Here is a 21037-nt window from a genome sequence, read left to right on the forward strand (position 1 = left end):
TTTCATATCATTTTATATCATATCGTAACATCTATCATATAATATAATTTCATGTCATGTTTTAGCTGACTATTAGAATAATAAGAATTATTTTAATTATTGTAAAGATTTTAATTGTTGGTGCTTTTGCATTACTGCCCCCTGCTGGCTGCTCCCCCTCCCCGGAACCTTCGTGCGCGGCCGCGGGGCTCCCCCGGCCGTTTCCTCGCGCCGCGCCGGGGCTGCCCTCGCGCTGCCTGATCCCCGCCGTCCATTCCCGAGCCCGCCGTCATTCCCGGCCCCGCCGCCGCGCCGGGAGCGAGCGGCGCCGCTGCCCGAGCCCGCCGGGAGGAGCGGGCGGAGCCGGCCCGGGAGGCGCCGGGAGCCGCGGCGGAGGGGGAGGAAAAGAGCGGCGGTCGCTGCGGCGAACGGCGCCGAGCGGCACCGGGCAGGCCCCCGCGGGGTCCTTCGGCGACGGGAGCGGAGGGAGCGGGAGCGGCGGCGCGATGAACCTGGAGCTGCTCGGTGCGAGCGGGATTGGGAATGGGAATGGGAACGGGAATGGGAGCGGGAACGGGAGCGGCTGCGAGCGGGGCGCTGCGGGACCGGCAGGTGGCGGGAATGGCAGCGGGGACAGAGCTGCGAACGGGGGGCGGCGGGGGCGGGACGGCGGCGCGACGAACCTGGAGCTGCTCGGTGCGAACGGGAGCGGGATGGGAACGGGATGGGAATGGGAATGGGGGGAGGCACGGGGTTAGAGGGTGGCGCGGCTGGGAATGGGAATGACGAGGAAGCGGGAGGCGACACAGGGAGCGGGACTGGGATGGAGCCGGGAATGGGTCTGGGTGAGCCGGGCGGTGTCGGTACCGGTACCGGAGCGGGGCAGGCTCGGCGGGGCCGCTCTCGCTCAGGCACCGCTTTCCCCTTGCTCTGCAGAGTCCTTCGGCCAGAACTACCCCGAGGTAAGCGCTGGCTGCCCCGAGCTGCCCCCGAACCCTCCCCGGGCAGTGGGGGCGGCCTGAGCGGATCTGACCCGGTCCGAACGGGTCTGAGAGGGTCTGAATGGGTCTGAGCGGGTCTGACACGGTCCGAGAGGGTCTGAGAAGGTCTGAATGGGTCTGAGCGGGTCTGACACGGGACTGACCTGGTCTGAGCAGGTCCAAACGGGTCTGACTCATCTGACTAGGTCCAGGCCAACCTGCCTAGGTCTAATCCGGTCCGAGTGGGTCTGACCCGGGTCTGAATGGGTCTGACATGGGCCTGACCCGGTCTGAGTGGGTCTGAGAGGGTCTGAGTAGGTCTACCCGGGTCTGAGAGGGTGTGACTGGTTCAAGTGCGTCTGACACGGATTTGACCCGGTCTGAGCGGGTGCAGGTGGGTCTGAGAGGACCTACCTGGGTCTGAGCAGGTCTAACATGGGACTGACCTGGTCTGACCCGGGTCAGAGCAGGTCTGAGCTCACCTGTATAGGTCCAAGCCAACCTGCCCAGGTCTGACCTGGTCTGAGTGGGTCTTACCTGGGTCGGAGCGGGTCTGAGTGGATCTGCCCAGGTCTGAATGGTCTGAGTGAGTCTGACATGGGCCTGACCCGGTCCGAGTGGGTCTGACCCGGTCCGAGTGGGTCTGACCCGGTCTGAGTGGGTCTGACCTGGGTCAGAGTGGGTCTGAGCCTGCCTGACTAGGTCCAGGCCAACCTGCCCAGGTCTAACCTGGTCTGAGTGGGTCTGACACGGGCCTGTCCTGATCTGAGTGGGTGTCCCCAAGTATGAGTGGGTCTGACCCAGTCTGAGTGGGTCTGACATGGACCTGACCCAGTCTGAGTGGGTCTCCCTGGGTCTGTGTGGGTCTGACCCAGTCTGAGTTGGTCTGACCCGGGCCAGAGCGGGTCAGAGCCGGGTGTGAGGTGCCGCTGTCCCTCAGGAGGCGGACGGGACGCTGGACTGCATCAGCATGGCGCTGACGTGCACCTTCAACCGCTGGGGCACGCTGCTGGCCGTGGGCTGCAACGACGGCAGGATCGTCATCTGGGACTTCCTGACCCGCGGCATCGCCAAGATCATCAGCGCCCACATCCACCCCGTGTGCTCGCTCTGGTGAGAGGGGAACCAACTGGGAGCTGTGGGAATCCTGCTGGGATGGGGAGAATGGCACGGGAATCCTGCTGGGATGGGGAGAATGGCACGGGAATCCTTCTGGGATCATGGGAACGGCACGGGAATCCTGCTGGGATAGTGGGAACACCGCGGGAATCTCACTGGGATGGGGGGAACAGCATGGGAATCTCACTAGGATGGGGGGAACAGCACGGGAATCCTGCTGGGATCATGGGAACAGCACAGGAATCCTGCTGGAATCCCGCTGGGATAGTGGGAACAGCACGGGAATCCTGCTGGGATGAGGGGGAGCAGAACAGGAATCCTGCTGGGATGGGGGAACAGAACGGGAATCCTGATGGGATAGTGGGAACACCATGGGAATTCCACTGGGATAGTGGGAACAGCACGGGAATTCCACTGGGATCATGGGAGCAGCACAGGAATCCTGATGGAATCCCACTGGGATAGTGGGAACAGCATGGGAATCCTACTGGGATAGTGGGACCACTATGGGAATCCTGCTGGGATAGCAGGAACACCGTGGGATTCTCACAGGAATCCCGCTGGGACAGTGGGAACAACATGGGAATTCCACTGGGATCATGGGAACAGCACAGGAATCCTGTTGGAATAGGGGGAACAGCATGGGAATCCCCCTGGGATGGGGGGAACAGCACAGGAATCCTGCTGGGATCACGGGAACAGCACAGGAATCCTGCTGGGATAATGGGAATTGCAGGAATCCTGTTGGAATCCTGCTGGGATAGTGGGAACATCACGAGAATCCCACTGGGATGGTGGGAACAGCACGGGAATTTTTGGGAATTCCCTGGGTTTCTTTTCCCCATTTAAGGAATAACTTTATTGGGAACTCCCTGCTGTCCTTTCCCCCCGGCTGTGTCTGGCCCCTTTAAAGAATAACTTTATTGGGGAATTTCCTGAGCTCCTTTTTCCCCTGTAAAGAATAACTTTATTGGGAATTCCCTGTGTTCTCTTTGCCCCTTTAAGGAATGACTTTTTTGGGAATTCCCTGGACTCCTTTTCCCCCTGTAAGGAATAACATTTTTGGGAACTCCCTGGGTTCTTTTTCCCGGTTTAAGGAATCACTTTATTGGGAATTCCCCTCTCTCCTTTCCTCCCTGGCTGCATCTGACCCCTTTAATGAATAACTTTATTGGGAATTTCCTGAGCTCCTCTTCCTCCTGGCTGCATTTGATTCCTGTAAGGAATAACTTTATTGGGAATTCCCTGGATTCTTTCCCCACTGGCTGTGTCTGATCCCTTTAAAGAATGATTTTATTAGGAATTCCCTGGGTTCCTTTTGCCCCTTTAAGGAATTACTTTATTGGGAATTCCCCTCTCTCCTTTCCCCCCTGGCTACGTTTGACCCCTTTAGGAAATGACATTTTTGGGAATTCCCTGTGTTCTTTTTGGACCTTTAAGGAATAACTTATTTGGGAATTCCCTGTGTTCTCTTTGCCCCTTTAAGGAATGACTTTTTTGGGAATTCTCTGGACTCCTTTTCCCCCTGTAAGGAATAACTTTTTTGGGAACTCCCTGGGTTCTTTTTCCCAGTTTAAGGAATCACTTTATTGGGAATTCCCCTCTCTCCTTCCCCCTGGCTGTGTCTGACCCCTTTAATGAATAACTTTTTTGGGAATTCCCTGCTCTCCTTCCCCCCTGGCTGTGTCTGACCCCTCTAAACAATGACATTTTTGGGAATTCCCTCCCTCCCTGCAGCTGGAGCCGGGATGGACACAAGCTGGTCAGCGCCTCCACCGACAACATCGTGTCGCAGTGGGACGTGCTGTCCGGGGACTGCGACCAGCGCTTCCGCTTCCCCTCGCCCATCCTCAAGGTCCAGTACCACCCCCGGGACCAGTAAGTGCACTGGGACAGACTGGGAATCCCAGTGTTGGCTGGGATTTCCCAGCTGGGATTGTTGGGGTTGGGTTGTTGGGTTTTTGGGAGGGAAATGTCTGCTTGGGGTTAAAATTCCTGCACAAATTTGGAGATGGAGAGGAGTTAAATTAGACCTGAACTCCACAGGTTTTTGTTGTCTAAGCACCAAAACAGGACAACAAAAATAGAGATGTTCTGAATTCCTCAATCCAGCCCCTTCCTTTTTACTCCAAACCTGGAAATCTTTTCCCAAGATCTCCTGAATTCCTCAATCCATCTCAATGGTTCTTTTCCTCCAAATGTGGAAATTTTTTCCCAAGATATCCTGAATTCCTTAATCCAGCTGGGTGCTTTTTTTGCTCTAAACATGGAAATCCTTTTTGAAGATCTCCTGGATTCCTCCATCAATCTGAATGGTTTTTTTTTGCTCTAAACATGGGAATCCTTTCTAGGATCTCCTGAATTCCTTGATCCACCTCAATGCTTTTTTTGCTCTGAGGGTGGAAATAATTTTCCAACATCTGCTGAATTCCTCAATCCAGCTCAATTTTTTTTTTGCTCCAAACATGGAAATCCTTTCTAGGATCTCCTGAATTCCTTGATCCATCTCAATGTTTTTTTTGTCTAAACCTGGAAATACTTTCCAACATCTCCTGAATTCTTCAATCCATCTCAATCCTTTTTTTGCTCTAAACCTGGAAATCCTTTCCAAGATCTGAATTCCTCACTCCATCTCGATGCTTTATTTGCTCTGAACATGGAAATCCTTTTTCAAGATCTCCTGGATTCCTCCATCAATCTCACTGGTTTTTTTTTGCTGTAAACATGGAAATTCTTTTCCAAGATCTGAATTCCTCAATCAATCTCAATGTTTTTTTCCTGCAAACATGGAAATCTTTTCCCAAGATACCCTGAATTCCTCAATCCACCTCAGTGCTTTTTTTTTGCTCCAAACCTGGAAATCCTTATCTAAGATCTCCAGCATTCCTCAGTCCATCTCGATGCTTTTTTTGCTCTGAACATGGAAATCCTTTCCAAGATCTGAATTCCTCGATCCATCTCAATGGGTTTTTTTTTGCTCCAAACATGGAAATCCTTTCCAGGATCTCCTGAATTCCTTGATCCAGCTCAATGTTTTTTTTGTCTAAACCTGGAAATCCTTTCCAACATTTCCTGAATTCCTCAGTCCACCTCAATGCTTTTTTTTTCTGTAAACATGGAAATCCTTTCCAAGATCTGAATTCCTCACTCCATCTCGTTGCTTTTTTTACTCTGAACACAGGAATCCTTTCCAGGATCTCCTGAATTCCTCGCTCCATCTCGATGCTTTTCTTACTCTGAACACGGGAATCCTCTCCAGAGGAGGGAATTCCCAGCTTTCCCTGTGCTCTGCAGGAACAGAGTGCTGGTGTGTCCCATGAAATCTGCCCCAGTGATGCTCACCCTGTCAGACTCCAAGCACGTGGTGCTGCCCGTGGACGACGACTCCGACCTCAACGTGGTGGCGTCGTTTGACCGCAGAGGGGAATACATCTACACCGGGAACGCCAAGGGCAAGGTCAGCCCGGCCCCTCGGGCCTCTGAGCCCCCCTGGGCACAGCCAGCCTGGGCAGCAGCAGCAATTCCCTCGTGGGAAAGGGAGGGTCAGGCTTTGGGAGTGCCCAGGGGGGTTTGGGGTCTCCATCTCTGCAGGTGGCACTGAGGGGTCAGGGTGGGGATTGGGGACCCTGGTGGGTGAGGGGAGCAGGGAGGGATTTGGGGAATAGGAATGGATTTGGGGAACAGGTGAGGGGTTTGGGGAACAGGAGAGGGGTTTGGGGAACAGGTGAGGGGACAGTGATGGGTTTGGGGAACAGGAGAGGGGACAGTGATGGGTTTGGGGAACAGGAGAGGGTTTGGGGAACAGGTGAGGGGTTTGGGGAACAGGGATGGGTTTGGGGAACAGGTGAGGGTATGGGGAACAGGAATGGATTTGGGGAACAGGGAGGGGTTTGGGGAACAGGAGAGGATTTGGGGAACAGGAGAGGGGTTTGGGGAGCAGGAGTGAATTTGGGGAACAGGAATGGATTTGGGGAACAGGGATGGGTTTGGGGAACAGGAGAGGGGTTTGGGGAGCAGGAGTGAATTTGGGGAACAGGAATGGATTTGGGGAACAGGGATGGGTTTGGGGAACAGGAGAGGGGTTTGGGGAACAGGTGAGGGTTTGGGGAACAGGAATGGATTTGGGGAACAGGAGAGGGGTTTGGGGAACAGGAGAGGGTTTGGGGAACAGGAGAGGATTTGGGGAACAGATGAGGGGCTTAGGGAACAGGAATGAATTTGGGGAACAGGAGAGGGTTTGGGGAATAGGGGTGGGTTTGGGGAACAGGAGAGGGTTTGGGGAACAGGGATGGGTTTGGGGAACAGGTGAGAGGACAGGGATGGATTTGGGGAACAGGAATGGATTTGGAGTAGAGGTGAGGGGCTTGGGGAACAGGTAAGGGCACAGGAATGGGTTTGGAGAACAGATGAGGGGAACAGGAATGGATTTGGGGAATGGGAATGAATTTGGGGAACAGAAATAGATTTGGGGAAGAGGTGAGGGACACAGGGATGGGTTTAAGGATCAGGAATGGATTTTGGGAACAGGTGAGGGGCACAGGGATGGGTTTAAGGATCAGGAATGGATTTTGGGAACAGGTGAGGGGCACAGGGATGGGTTTGGGGATCAGGAATGGATTTGGGGAACAGGGTCAGGGATGGGTTTGGGGAACAGGAGCAGGTGCAGAGGTGGCTGCAGGGTTTGGGGGACAGGTGAGGGATTGCTTGATGGTCCTGGAGGGGTTTTCCAACCTCAGGGGTTCTGGGGTCTTTGCCTGGCTTTGTTTTTGACCCATTCTTGGGCTGTTTTCCCAGCGTCTCTGTCTCAGCAGCTCCTGCAGTGTCCCCAGGTGGGCTCCCAGGGTGCTGTTTCAGGTGAAGCCACTGATTGTTCTCTGTCTGCTCAATCTTCAGATCTTGGTCTTAAAAACAGACACTCAGGATCTTGTTGCTTCCTTCAGAGTGACCACAGGGACCAGCAACACCACGGCCATTAAATCCATCGAGTTCGCCCGCAAGGGGAGGTGAGCGCTGCTGGGGACGACCCCAAAGCTGCAGAGAGCTCCTCAAACCCCAGGGGTCCTCACAGGACAGGGTTTTGAGTGATTTGTCCCCGTTTTCCTGCAGCTGCTTCCTGATCAACACGGCCGACCGCATCATCCGCGTGTACGACGGGCGCGAGATCCTGACCTGCGGCCGCGACGGAGAGCCCGAGCCCATGCAGAAACTGCAGGACCTGGTCAACAGGTCAGGGGTGGGGACAGGAGGGGACAGGAGAGGGGACAGGGACAGGGGAGGGGCATAGGGACTGAAGAGGGGACAGAGACAGGAGAGGGAACAGAGACAGGAGAGGGGACAGGGGCATGGGGACAGGACGGGGGCAAAGGGACAGGAGACGGGACAGGGACAGGAGAGGGGCATAGGGATAGGAGAGGGGACAGGGACAGGGACACAGAGACAGGAGAGGGGACAGGGACAGGAGAGGGGCATGGGGACAAGAGAGGGGACAAGAGAGGGGCATGGGGACAGGGGCATTGGGACAGGAGAGGGGCAAAGGGTTAGGAGAGGGGACAGGGACAGGAGAGGGGACAGGGGCACAGGGACAGGAGAGGGACACAGGGAACAGGAGAGGAGAGAGGACAGAGACAGGAGAGAGGACAGGAGAGGGGCATGGGGACAGGAGAGGGGACAGGGACAGGAGAGAGGACCCGAGAGGGGCACAGGGACAGGAGAGGGGACAGGGACAGGAGAGGGGCATAGGAATGGATTTAGGGAATAGGTGAGGGGAACAGGGATGGATTTAGGGAATAGGTGAGGGGAACAGGGATGGATTTAAGGAACAGGAAGAGGCACAGAGAGGGATTTAGGGAGCAGGAATGGATTTAGGGAACAGGTGAGAGGCACAGAGAGGGATTTAGGGAGCAGGAATGGATTTGGGGAACAGGTGAGAGGCACAGGGATGGATTTAGAGAGCAGGAATGGATTTAGGGAGCAGGTGAGGTGCACAGGGATGGGTTTAAGGAACAGGTGAGGGGCTCAGGGGTGGTTGCTCCTTTTCCCTGGGTGCTCAGCCACTGGCCAAGGCTCCCCAGGGAATTGTCAGAGCCCAGAGGCTGTGGGGTTTGGACAGGGATGCCCTGAGGGGATTTTGGGGTGTGTGCAGGGCTGGGGGTTGGATCAGTGACCCTGCTGGCTCCTTTTCCACTCGGGATATTCCCTGTGTGGCTGGGGGCATCTCCCAGAACACAAATTCTCTGTGGGATTTACCCACAGCACCTCGAGCTCTAATCAGAGAACTGGTGTTTCCACTCAGTTTGGTATTTCTACTCAATTTGGTATTTCTATTCAACTGGTATTTTCTGCTCAATTCATAATGCCTTCTGCAAGTTTCTGCTGCTTGCTATGATCAAAGAATTGATATTTTTCATCTGATTTAGTGAAACTGCTTTCAAATTTCTCTACAACATGAGTGATACCTTCCAAAAAAATACCAATGCTTTAAGACTCTATTGGTGTAGTCTGTAGTAGACAAAAAAGGCATTCCAATTTGCAGCAAGGACATGGATCCATGAAGCAATTCTCTGAAGTACAAAGAACTTTCCATAGTTAAGCAGTCTACCCAACAAATTAACAATTTTAATACTGTCTATAACTGCAGCAGCACCAAGATTGATTGATAGCAATATTAATATGAAATATGGTGTCACACAATTAACTCTGGAGAGCCATAAACGACAAGAGAACATTTGCTGGTAAAAGTCCTTCATAGGGAAAAAGAGTAAGGGCAAAGATCCTACAGAGATTATTCTGACAGTGTTTCTCAGATGATTTTGATAGGTCAGAACAGGTCACCTTTTCCACCTTTACCACACTGAGCGCTGCACACACCCAGGTGAGGGTGAAAAACCCCAGCTGGAACACCCAAACCCTGCTCCCCTGAGCCCTGCCTCTCCCTGGCTGCAGGACCCCCTGGAAGAAGTGCTGCTTCTCAGGGGATGGCGAGTACATCGTGGCGGGCTCTGCCCGGCAGCACGCGCTCTACATCTGGGAGAAGAGCATCGGCAACCTGGTGAAAATCCTGCACGGCACCCGCGGGGAGCTGCTGCTGGACGTGGCAGTGAGTGTTTGTAAGCTTTCTTTTGGTCCCTGGGAGTTGTTTCACCAGGGGCTGAGAGTGCTGAGATGGATCAGCCATCTCTCAGGAGCTCACATCCAGCAGAGAAAGAGCACAGCCTTGCTTGTGTTCCACAAGAATCTTTATTCCACATTTATGGGTTCAGGGGGATTGGAACTACAGCCAATAAAAGTTTATACAAAGAACAGCATCCAATCTAAGTGAGAAGTTCTAAAGGTGAACTGACCAATTACACAAACTAATTTCTAACTAATTATCTTCCCAAGTGTCAGGACAGTGAGCGAATTCTTCAGAAATTCAACTCAGCCTTGGTATCTAGGAGCCTTTGTGGATGATACAATTCCCCCAAAGCCATCTGCCCCTGGTAGTTTAATAGATAAGGTCTTGTAAGCTTTCTTTAGGTCCCTGGGAGTTGTTTCACCAGGAGCTGAGGGTGCTGATGTGGATCAGCCATCTCTCAGGAGCTCACATCCAGCAGAGAAAGATTGGGGTTCATACAAGATGTGTTCCACAAGAATCTTTATTTCATGTGAGGGGTGTCAGGCAGGATTCTCTCAGAGATAAAGGGCACACAGTCACATTTATGGGTTCAGGGGGAATTCAAACTACAGCCAAAGTTTATACAAAGAACAGCATCCAGTCTAAGTCAAAAGTTCTAAAGGTGAACTGACCAATTACACAAACTAATTTCTAACCAATTCTCTTCCAAAGTGTTAGAGAGTGACCAAATTCTTAAGGAATTTGGCTCAGCCTTGGTATCTAGGAAACCTTATCTATTATAGCAAGTTCCAGGGGCCAGGGGAAGATGGCTTTGGAGGGATTGTATCATCCACAAGTGTTCTAAGTTTACTCACCACAATTGGGTAGGTTGATCAATGATCAATTTATTAGTTCATTGATGAGGAGCAGGCAAGCCAACACTGGGGAGTCTGAGCTCTGCCAACACCTCTGTGCCACCTTTGGTCACTGCCCCTTTTCTGGGAAGTCTCTGGGGGGCTGGGACGTGCCCACTGTGCTGGGCTACAAGCCCAGACATGGCTAGGGCCTGGGCAGCAGTGGCTACAAACCCCCACCGGGTCTAAACAAGGCTTGAACATTTTTCTCAGGTACCAGCAGGGACAACCCTGCTCATGTCCAAACCAGCTCACATTTTCTTTGTACATAAAAGTGGATACAATGCATTATTATAGTGAAAAGAAATAATAAAACAAAAATTAGCAATTTACAACAGAGTGGTTTAAATAAATATGATGAAATAATTAGATTTTCCTGTGTTTCACATCATGCTTCACTTTGGAATCAATATCCTTGTTCCTATCGATCCCATTGACACCAATCACTGGGTAACATCTCACATGAGCAAACTCCCTGCCCTGGGCATTCCTTGGCATGTGGGAATTCAGCTGGCACAGTTCCATTTGCTAATTCAGGTTTGGTTTTGGTTTGTTTTTGTTTTTATTTCCCCTCTCCACGTGGATTCAGTGGCATCCAGTCCGGCCCATCATCGCCTCCATCTCCAGCGGGGTGGTTTCCATTTGGGCTCAGAACCAGGTGGTGAGTGACATTTTTGGGATCTTTCCCTTTGGGATCAGGGGACTTTTGGCTGCTCCATCCCTAGAAGTGTCCCAGGTCAGGTTGGAGCAATTTGGGATAAGGGAGAAGTGTGGAGCTGATGATGCGTTCCAACCCAAATAATTCCAGGATTCCCTGGGCTGGTTTGGATTTTGGGAATAAATCCTTCCCTGGGGCTGGGATGGGATTCCCAAAAAATCCCTGGGAATGTCCCAGGCCAGGCTGGACAGTGGATAAAATAAATAAAAATAATAAAAAGGATAAAATGCACCCTGGGACAGTGGGAGATGTCCCTGCCCATGGGATTGGAATCATCTCAAACTGCTCTTTTTTTGCCATTTTTCCACCTTTTTTTACCATTTTTTGCTGCCCTTTTTGTCATTTTCCCACCTTTTTTTACCATTATTTTCACTTTTTTTCACCTTTTTTTCACCTTTTTTTCACCTTTTTTTCACCTTTTTTTCACCTTTTTTTCACCTTTTTTTCACCTTTTTTTCACCTTTTTTTCACCTTTTTTTCACCTTTTTTTCACCTTTTTTTTCCACCTTTTTTGCTATTTTTTCACCTTTTTTCTGCCATTTTCCCACCTTTTTTTACCTTTTTTCCTCCTTTTTTTACCGTTTCCCCCCTTTTTCACCTTTTACCATTTTTTACCTCTTTCTCACCTTTTTTCCCTTTTTTTCAGGAAAACTGGAGTGCTTTCGCCCCAGATTTCAAGGAGCTGGATGAAAATGTGGAATATGAGGAGAGGGAATCAGAATTTGACATCGAGGATGAGGATAAGAGCGAGCCAGAGCAGACAGGTGCTGCCCAAAAAACATTCCCAGAGAATTCCCAGGGAATTCCCAGCAATTCCCTGCTGCTCCAGGTGCTTTTCCTGCCTTTAATTCCCATTTTCCCTGGCTGCAGGAGCTGATGCTGCAGAGGATGAGGAGGTGGATGTGACCAGCGTGGATCCCATCGCTGCCTTCTGCAGCAGGTGCCAGCCCCAGAGTTCCCAAAGTTCCCACTCCAAACCCCAAAATTCCCATTCCAAACCCCCACCACTGCATCCCCATTCCCACCCCTCAGTCTTCCCGATCCCATTCCCAGTCCCATTCCCTGATCCCAATCCCATTCCCTGATCCCATCCCAATCCCATTCCCACATTCCCCCAGTGACAAGGAGCTGGAGGACTCGTGGGCCCTGCTGTACCTGCCCATTCCTGGTCCTGATCAATCCCATCCCTGATCCCAATCCCATCCCAATCCCACATTCCCCACAGTGACGAGGATCTGGAGGACTCCCGGGCTCTGCTGTACCTGCCCATCCCAATCCCACTGTCATCCCAATCCCACAATCCCATCCCAATCCCATATTCCTGATCCCAACCCCACAGTGACGAGGAGCTGGAGGACTCGCGGGCCCTGCTGTACCTGCCCATTCCAGTCCCACAATCTCAGTCCCACAATCCCAATCCCATTCCCAATCCCACAGTGACGAGTTGCTGGAGGATTCCCGGGCCCTGCTGTAACTACCCATCCCTGATCCTATTCCCTGATCCCATCCCAATCCCAATCCCAATCCCATTCCCCCAGTGACGAGGAGCTGGAGGATTCCCGGGCCCTGCTCTACCTGCCTGTCCCATTCCCAATCCCATTCCCAATCCCATATTCCCATTCCCAACCCCACAGTGACGAGGAGCTGGAGGACTCGCAGACCCTGCTGTACCTGCCCATCCCTGATCCCAATCCCACATTCCTGATCCCATCCCAATCCCATATTCCCATTCCCAACCCCACAGTGACGAGGAGCTGGAGGATTCCCAGGCCCTGCTGTACCTGCCCATCCCAATTCCTGATCCTAGTCCCATCCCACATTCCCCACAGTGACAAGGAGCTGGAGGATTCCTGGGCCCTGCTGTACCTGCCCATCCCAATCCCAATCCCATTCCCAATCCCATATTCCTGATCCCAACCCCACAGTGACGAGGAGCTGGAGGATTCCCGGGCCCTGCTGTACCTGCCCATCCCATTCCCTGATCCCATTCCCAATCCCAATCTCAATCCCAATCCAAATCCCACAGTGACGAGGAGCTGGAGGACTCCCGAGCACTGCTGTGCCTGCCCATCCCTGATCCCATTCCCAATCCCATATTCCCAATCCCACAGTGACGAGGAGCTGGAGGACTCCCGGGCCCTGCTGTACCTGCCCATCCCTGATCGTGATCCCATCCCAATCCCATTCCCAATCCCATTCCCCCAGTGACGAGGAGCTGGAGGACTCCCGGGCCCTGCTGTACCTGCCCATCGCCCCCGAGGTGGAGGATCCCGAGGAGAATCCCTACGGGCCCCCTCCCGACGCCGTCCCGGCCGCGCTGCCCGACGACGCGCTGGGCCCCGACAGGAAGCGCCCCAGCTCCTCGGACGGGCCCCAGGCCCCCAAGAAAAAACCCAAAACCACCAACATCGAGCTCCAGGGAGTCCCCAGTGACGGTGGGTGTGAGGTTCCTGGGATTTGGGGCCGAGGGAGCCAATCCCAAAGGTTTTGGGATCATGGGAGGGGTCTGGCTCAAAGGGTTTGGGGTTTTGGGAGGGGTCTGGTCCCAAAGGATTTGGGATGTTGGGAGGGGTCTGATCCCAAAGGGTTTGGGGTTTTGGGAGGGGTCTGATCCCAAAGGGTTTGGGATTTTGGGAGAAGTCTGGATCCCAAGGGGTTTGGGGTTTTGGGAGGGGTCTGATCTCAAAGGGTTTGGGGTTTTGGGAGGGGTCTGATCCCAAAGGGTTTGGGATGTTGAGAGAAGTCTGGATCCCAAGGGGTTTGGGGTTTTGGGAGGGGTCTGATCTCAAAGGGTTTGGGGTTTTGGGAGGGGTCTGATCCCAAAGGGTTTGGGATGTTGAGAGAAGTCTGGATCCCAAGGGGTTTGGGGTTTTGGGAGGGGTCTGATCCCAGAATGTCAGGGCATTGGGAAGAACCCAGTTACAGTTTTGGGGCATTGGAAGGGATCTCATCCCAAGGTTTTCGGGGCTTCAGGAGGGATCAAATCCTAGGGGATTTGAGGCCTTGGGAAGAACTTGATCTCAGAATTTTAGGGTTTTAGTACATTGGGAGGGATTTGATCCCAAGGTTTTTGGGGCATTGTGAAAGATCTGATCCCAGAAGTTTTGGGGCCTTGGGAGAGATCCTATCCCAAGATTTGGGAGTTTCGGACATCAGGAAGGAACAGATCCAGCCCAAAACCCCAATTCCCCCCATATCCCCCCATACCTCACCCCATAACCCTAATTCCCCACATTTTAAGATACAACTCACCCCATAACCCCATTTTACTCCACACCTCACCCAAAAATCCCACTTTCCCCACATTTTAAAACACACCTCACCCCACAATCCCAGTTTCCCCCACACCCCATAACCCCACTTTCCCCACATTTTAAGACACACCCCACCCCAAAACCCCATTTCCCACTCACTCACCCCTCACCCTTTCCCTGGCAGAGGTGCATCCCCTGCTGGGTGTGAAGGGCGATGGGAAATCCAAGAAGAAGCAGGCGGGGCGGCCCAAGGGCTCCAAGGGCAAGGACAAGGACTCTCCCTTCAAGCCCAAGCTCTACAAAGGGGACCGGGGCGCTCTGCCCCTGGAGGGCGCGGCCAAGGGCAAAGTGACGCCGGAGCTGGGCCAGCCCCTGGCAGGTAAGGGCACAATGTCACCCAGTGTCACCCTGCTGTCACCTCAGTGTCACCCTGCTGTCATCCTGCTGTCACCCTACATTTTTTTCTACATTCCCCATTTTCCCCTACATTCCCATTTCCCCCTACATTTCCCATTTTTTTCCCTGCATTTTCCATTTTTCCTACATTTCCATTTTTTTCCCTGCATTCCCCATTTTTTTCCCTACATTCCCCATATTCCCCCCTATATTTCCCATTTTCCCCCCTACAATTCCATTTTTTTCCTACATTCCCCATTTTTTCCCTGCATTTCCCATTTCCCCCCTACATTTCCCATTTTTTTCCTACACATTTCCTATTTTCCCCTACATTCCCCATGTTTTCCCCTACATTCCCATTTCCCCTTACATTTCCCATTTTCCCCCTACATTCCCCATTTTTTTCCTGCATTCCCCATTTTTTTTCCTACATTTCCCATTTCCCCCTACATTCCCATTTCCCCCTACATTCCCATTTCCCCCCACATCCCCATTTTTTCCTACATTGCCCATTTTTTCCTACACATTTCCTATTTTTTTCTACATTCCCCATTTTCCCCTACATCCCCAATTTTTTTCCTACATTCCCCATTTTTTTCCTGCATTTCCCCCTACATTCCCCATTTTTTTCCTACATTTCCCCCTACATTCCCCATTTTTTCCTGCATTTCCTACATTCCTATTTTCCCCTACATTTCCGTTTCTCCCCCTACATTCCCATTCCCCCCTACATTGCCCATTTTTTTTCCTGCATTTCCCCCTACATTCCCCATTTTTTCCCTACATTCCCATCTTTTTCCTGCATTTCCCATTTCCCCTTTACATTCCCATGTTCCCCCTACATTCCCCATATTTTCCCCCCTACATTCCCATTTTTTCCCTACATTTCCCATTCCCCCCACATCCCCCCAACCCTGCCCCTCACTCCCCTCTCTCTCTCTCTCTTTAGCAGGTGGAGCCATCTCAGAGCTGCTATGAAGAACTCTCCCTCCTCTCCCTCCCCTCCCCTCCCTCCTGGAATTCCCAGGCAGGACTGGCACACACAGAATTCCAGGAATTCACGGAGGATTTGGGGGCAGGACTGACTCTGGCACAGCTGGACAAGGCTCAGCTCCACATTTTTGGGATTTTTTGGGGGATCTGAGCCCCTTCCCTGCCACTCCTGAGCTTTATCTCCCAAAATCTCTCGGCATTCCCGGATGGAAGAAACTCCCCAGAGTGTGGATTTGGATTCCTCACCGTCTCCTGCCTTTTTCCAGCTGGGAATTTGGGAATTCCCACCCATCCCTGCTGATCCCAGCCCAGATTTTCAGGAATTTCCAGTGGGATTTGAGGAGCTGAGGCCCCTCTGGAATCTGCTTTGCTTTTGTGTTGTTTTTTTTCCACTCAGAAGATAAAAATCTCATTTTCCAATTTATTTTTTTTCCCAGCCTGTGATTCCCAATCCTGGATTCCCCTCCTGTCCTTTCCAGTGGAAAATTCTTTTTCCCTGGAAAATTCTCCTCCTTCACTGGGAGATAAAACCAAAATTTTTTCTCGGAACTGAAAGAGAATTTTCCCAAAGGGTTTCTGTTTTAAAAATGGAAGCTTGGCAGCTCATTCCCAACTTTTTATTCCTTCAGGATTTCCTGCAGGAGCAGGAATGGCACTTCTTATCCCACACCCTGAGAAAATGAAATTTCATTCCTAAATCCCTTTTTTTTTACCCCTCCAGATTTCAGAGTTTTATTGCTCTCAGTGCTCTCCCAGGTGGAATTATTGGGATTATCAGGAGTTATTTAAATTTTCTGGGCGTGCAGATGGATAAAAAACAGGGAGAGGGGAAACATTTGGAAATCAGAGGTTTTGAAATTGTTCAAAACTTGATGTTTTCATTCCCAGCTCCGGGGACACGGCTTCATTTCGGGAAATTTATGATCACGAGTGTAAAATTCTTTTTTTTTATTATTTTGTTTTATTTTTTTTTTGGTTCTTTTTGCTTGTGGGGTGACTCTACCACGCCAAACCCACCTGGGGTGCTGGGCCTGACTCCCCAAAATCCAGAATGGACAGGCCAGGGTTCTGCAGGTTGGGTCAAAGCTTTGGATTCACCCCAGACTCAGCTCCCCTGTACAGTGTAAATGCCCCTTGCTTTATTCCCACCTTTATTCCCTTTCCTGCTTTTTTCCCATCTTTATTTTATTTCCCATCCTTGTTCCCATCCTTATTTTATTTCCCATCCTTATTTCCCATCTGTATTTCCCTTCCTGCTTTATTCCCATCTTTATTTTATTTCCCATCCTTATTTCCCATCTTTATTTCCTTTCCTGCTTTATTCCCATCCTTATTTTATTTCCTGCTTTATTCCCATCCTTGTTTCCTCATCTGTTCCCATTTTTATTTTATTTCCTGGTTATTCCCATCTTTATTTTATTTCCTACTTTGTTCCATCCTTATTTTCTTTCCTATTTTATTCCCATCCTTACTTTATTTTATTCCCATCTTTATTTTATTTCCTGCTATATTCCCATCCTTATTTTATTTCTTGTTTTATTCCCATCTTTATTTTATTTCCTGCTTTATTCCCATCCTTATTTTATTTCCTTTCCTGCTTTATTCCCATCTTTATTGTATTTCTCACTTTGTTCCCATCCTTATTTTATCTCCTGGTCTGTTCCCATCCTTATTTTATTTCCCCAATTGATACCCATCCTTATTTTATTCCATGGATTTGTACAATATTGGATCAGCTCCTGCAGTGGTGATGCTTCTGTGTTTGTAAATAAAGAGGTTCCTTCCATTTCCTAAAATCCACGGGTAAATTTTGGCTTTTCCATGGAAAACTTGGGACTTTTTGTCGTGCTGGAATTTGGGGAATCCTTCAGATGCAGTGTTTGGAGTTTTTAGATAATTTTGGTTGGATTTATTGAAGGGAGAGGAGTAATTCTGGAGTAAAAGCAAATCCTGGGAATGGAATTCCCAGAGAATCCGAGGCTGCCCCATCCCTGGGAGTGTCCCTGGATGGGGTTTGGGATGCTGGAATGGGATTTAAATCCCAAACCCAGCTGGAATTCCCAAATCCCTGAGTACCCTCAGAGCCAGGCTGGGAAAGGGGAGAGCAGGATGGAAAATCCTCCTGGAGATTTGGGAATTCTTCAGTTCATTTTAAGGAACAGTTCCAGGAGGATCAGGGATGGAAAATCCTCCTGGAGATTTGGGAATTCTTCAGTTTGGTTTAAGGAACAGTTCCAGGAGGATCAGGGAGGGAAAATCCTCCTGGAGATTTGGGAATTCTTTAGTTAAAGGAGAAGCTCCAGAGGGGTTGGAGGTGGAAATTTGGGAATTCTTCAGTTCAGTTTAAGGAGGAAGGGAAGCGGATCTGGATGTTTGGTGAACCCAAATCCCTGTGGGAATCCAGGGATACCCATCAGGACACTCTGATTATGGGATGTCTTTTCCATAAAATGGGGGTCAAAATCTGTGTGGAACATGGTTCTGTGGAACTGTGGGGGCTTCCCCCATGAAAAAAAAAACCTGGATTTTCCAGGGAAGAACATTTCAGCAGTGCATTGTGTTTTTTTTTTTTTTGGGGATGCTCGAGCAGCGCGTGGATCCCACTGGAATTTCCTCTCCGAGTTTTCCTGGGATGGCAACATGGGAACAATTCCTATGGGTCCATCAGGGGAGGTTTGGGGTGACATCCCTTGGGATTGGCAGCTCTGGGAGCTCTCTTGGCTCCTTCCAAGGCTGGGAATTTTATCCAGAGCCTTGGAAGCCTCCCAGGATTTGCTCAGGGCCTTCCCTGAGGGTTCTGCTTTGGAATTTTGGGGCTGTTGTGCCCCAGCTGTGACATCAGAGCTGCTCTCATGGGAACAGCTCCAGGGCCTGGTGTGGGCACAGCCAAACCAGCTCAGACCGTGCCAGATTCCCATGGATCAGCCCAGATAGAGGTTGGAATGCTGGGGTTGGATGTGGGGAGTGCTCCAGACTCTGGGATGTGTTGGTTGAAGTCAGGGTTGGACGGGGCCTCCATGAGGAATTGGGGTTTTTGGGATTTCCTCACGCTCCACAGCCTTGTATGGGAGATTCCAGCTGTAATTCCTGCTGGAAATTTGGAGTTTGGTGGGAAAATGAAAGTGGGGCCTCTCCTTTTCCAGTGGAAATCCATCCAAGATAAAATCCATCTGCAATAACGTGGGGAATCCTACAGAGAGGGGAGAATTTCACTCCTAAAGTGCCAAACACACCCAGAAGTGATGGAATTTGGGCAGAGTCAGATTGGCTCCGATGGATCAGGACATCCTACTGTCCTGGCCAAAAACATTCCCGATGGAATCCCTGCAATTCCCGCCCTGCTGGATCCAGTAACTCCTTGCTGTGTCTTTTTTTAGCTGTGCCTCGGGCTCCAACCCGGGGAGGATTCCCCCAGGGGGAAGGATTAGCTCTGGTGGGATGTCAGAGACATCCCAAAGAATCTGCAGGATTCATGGAGTGATCCCGGGGGGTTCGGATCGCTGAACCCCGACACGAAAAACAAACCCAGGAGATGGAGCGGAGCCGCGTCGTGGTGATCCTGCTGTGCGCCCTGTGCGTTCCCGCGGCGCTTCCGTCGGGATCGGGATCAGAACTTCCCTCGGGATCGGGATTGGGATCGGAGCTTCGATTGGGATCGGGATTGGAGCTTCCCTCGGGATCAGAATTGGAGCTTCCCCCAAGATCTGAACTTCCTTGGGGATCGAGATCGGAGCTTCCCTCGGGATCGGGATCGGAGCTTCCCCCAAGATCTGAACTTCCTTGGGGATCGAGATCGGAATTGGAGCTTCCCTCAGGATCAGGATTGGAGCTTCCCTCAGGATTGGGATCAGGACTGAAGCTTCCTTCTGGATTGGAATTAGAGCTTCCCCTGAGATTGGAGTCTCCCTCAGGATCAGGATCTGAGCTTCCCTTGGGATCGGGATTGGAGCTTCCTTCAGGATTAGAATTGGAGCTTCCCCCGAGATCGGAGCTTCCATTGGGATCAGGATTGAATCTTCCCTCAGGATCGGGATCTGAGCTTCCCTTGGGATCGGGATTGAGATCAGAGCTTCCCTCAGAATTGGGATTGGAGCTTCCCCCGAGATCTGAGCTTCCCTCAGGATTGGGATCTGAGCTTCCCCCGAGATCAGAGCTTCCCTTGGAATCGGGATCTGAGCTTCCCTCGGGATCGGGATTGAGATCAGAGCTTCGTTCGGGATCGGAGTCGGAGCCTCCCTCGGGTTCTGAGGGGTCAGGATCAGAGCCTCCCTCGGGATCGGAACCTCTCTCGGGATCAGAGCCTCCCTCGGGATCAGAGCCTCCCTTGGGATCGAGTTCGGAGCCCCCCGTGGATGCGGGGTCCTTCCCTTTGGGGCTGAAGGCCGTGGTGTCGGTGAACGCCACCCCGTGCAGCGTGTCCTGCGGGCCGGGCGTGAAGGAGGAGCAGCGCTGCGAGGTGACCCCGGCCGGGGAGCTCCGCAACTGCTCCCTGGTGCGCTCCCGCTGCCTCAGCGATTGGCTCTGCGGCCTCCAGCACCTCAGCGCTGCCCAGGGAAAACCCTTCCAGCTCACCTGCCTCTCCCCGGAGCTCGCCCGCCTGGAGGGACGGAATTTCGGCTACACCTGGAGGTTCTCCCCGGGGCTCATCACCACCAACGACCTCCTGTTCCATCCCATCCGCAACCCCAGCCCTTCGCTGCGCTTCTCGCCCGCGCTGGAGGCGCATTCCGGCACCTACCGCTGCGACGTGCAGGCGCTCAGCTCCTTCCAGATCCTCAAGAGGATCTACTTCGGCCTCAGGGTGATCCCCGGCGATCTGGTGGATCTGGACTTCCAGAAATCCCTGACGTGGGAGCAGCAGCAGCTGGCGGCCAACGGGGAGGAGGCGCCGGGGAACGGCAGCGGCGCGGCGGAGCCGGAGGGGCGGCGCGGATTTTGGGAGATGCTCTGGTTCTACGAGGTGGTGCTGGGGCTGGGCAGCGGGGTCATCCTGGGGGTCCTGATGGGCATCGTGCTCTGTTGCCTGGGCAGGCTGTGCAGCAGGAGAGCGGCAGCAAGGATTAACGCGGAGTGACGCGATTCCCTGGATTCGGCTCTTTGTTGGGAATTCGGGAGTTCAGGGTGGGATTTTGGGATCCTCCTCTTCCAACTCAGCACATGCCTTGGATCCCGTAACTATTTAATGGGATGTTTTCAACAGACACAGATGGATATTAAAAAATTCTTTTTTTTTGGCCACTTTGGAGTCTGGATTAGGAATTCAGGAATTGGGATCATCCACTGTTGGATTTTGGTTGGATCCATTCCATGGATCCTATAATTTTTTAATGGGACTTTTATTTTCAGCAGACACAACTTAAAAAATTGATGGTTTTGGATTAGGAATTCAAGAATTGGGATCATCCACTGTTGGATTTTGGGATCCTCCTCTTCCAACTCGGCACATTCCATGGATCCCATAATTATTTAGTGGAACATTTATTTTCAGCAGACACAACTTAAAAATTGATGTTTTTGTATTAGGAATTTAGGATGGGATTCTTGGGATCATCCACTGTTGGATTTTCGTGATACTCCCAACTCAGGACATT

General features: G+C 51.6%; 2 protein-coding genes across 2 annotated transcripts; both read left to right on the forward strand.

Moving 5' to 3' along the window:
* The first annotated feature begins 419 nt into the window (after positions 1-419).
* On the forward strand, positions 420-16112 carry RBBP5 (RB binding protein 5, histone lysine methyltransferase complex subunit). Its single transcript, XM_033080399.1, has 14 exons — positions 420-504; positions 916-941; positions 1900-2072; positions 3816-3956; positions 5373-5535; positions 6972-7081; positions 7185-7304; positions 9021-9174; positions 10675-10746; positions 11450-11567; positions 11674-11743; positions 13009-13238; positions 14242-14436; positions 15403-16112. Exons 1-14 carry the CDS (start codon positions 486-488, stop codon positions 15429-15431), a joined length of 1620 nt encoding a protein of 539 aa, XP_032936290.1. The 5' UTR covers positions 420-485; the 3' UTR covers positions 15432-16112.
* Positions 16113-18978: 2866 nt separating this feature from the next.
* TMEM81 (transmembrane protein 81) lies at positions 18979-20520 on the forward strand. The gene is made up of 2 exons (XM_033079949.1): positions 18979-19114; positions 19808-20520. Exons 1-2 carry the CDS (start codon positions 18979-18981, stop codon positions 20518-20520), a joined length of 849 nt encoding a protein of 282 aa, XP_032935840.1.
* Positions 20521-21037: the final 517 nt, after the last annotated feature.

This window comes from Catharus ustulatus, chromosome 25, assembly GCF_009819885.2.
Source record: "Catharus ustulatus isolate bCatUst1 chromosome 25, bCatUst1.pri.v2, whole genome shotgun sequence".
Lineage (NCBI taxonomy): Eukaryota > Metazoa > Chordata > Aves > Passeriformes > Turdidae > Catharus > Catharus ustulatus.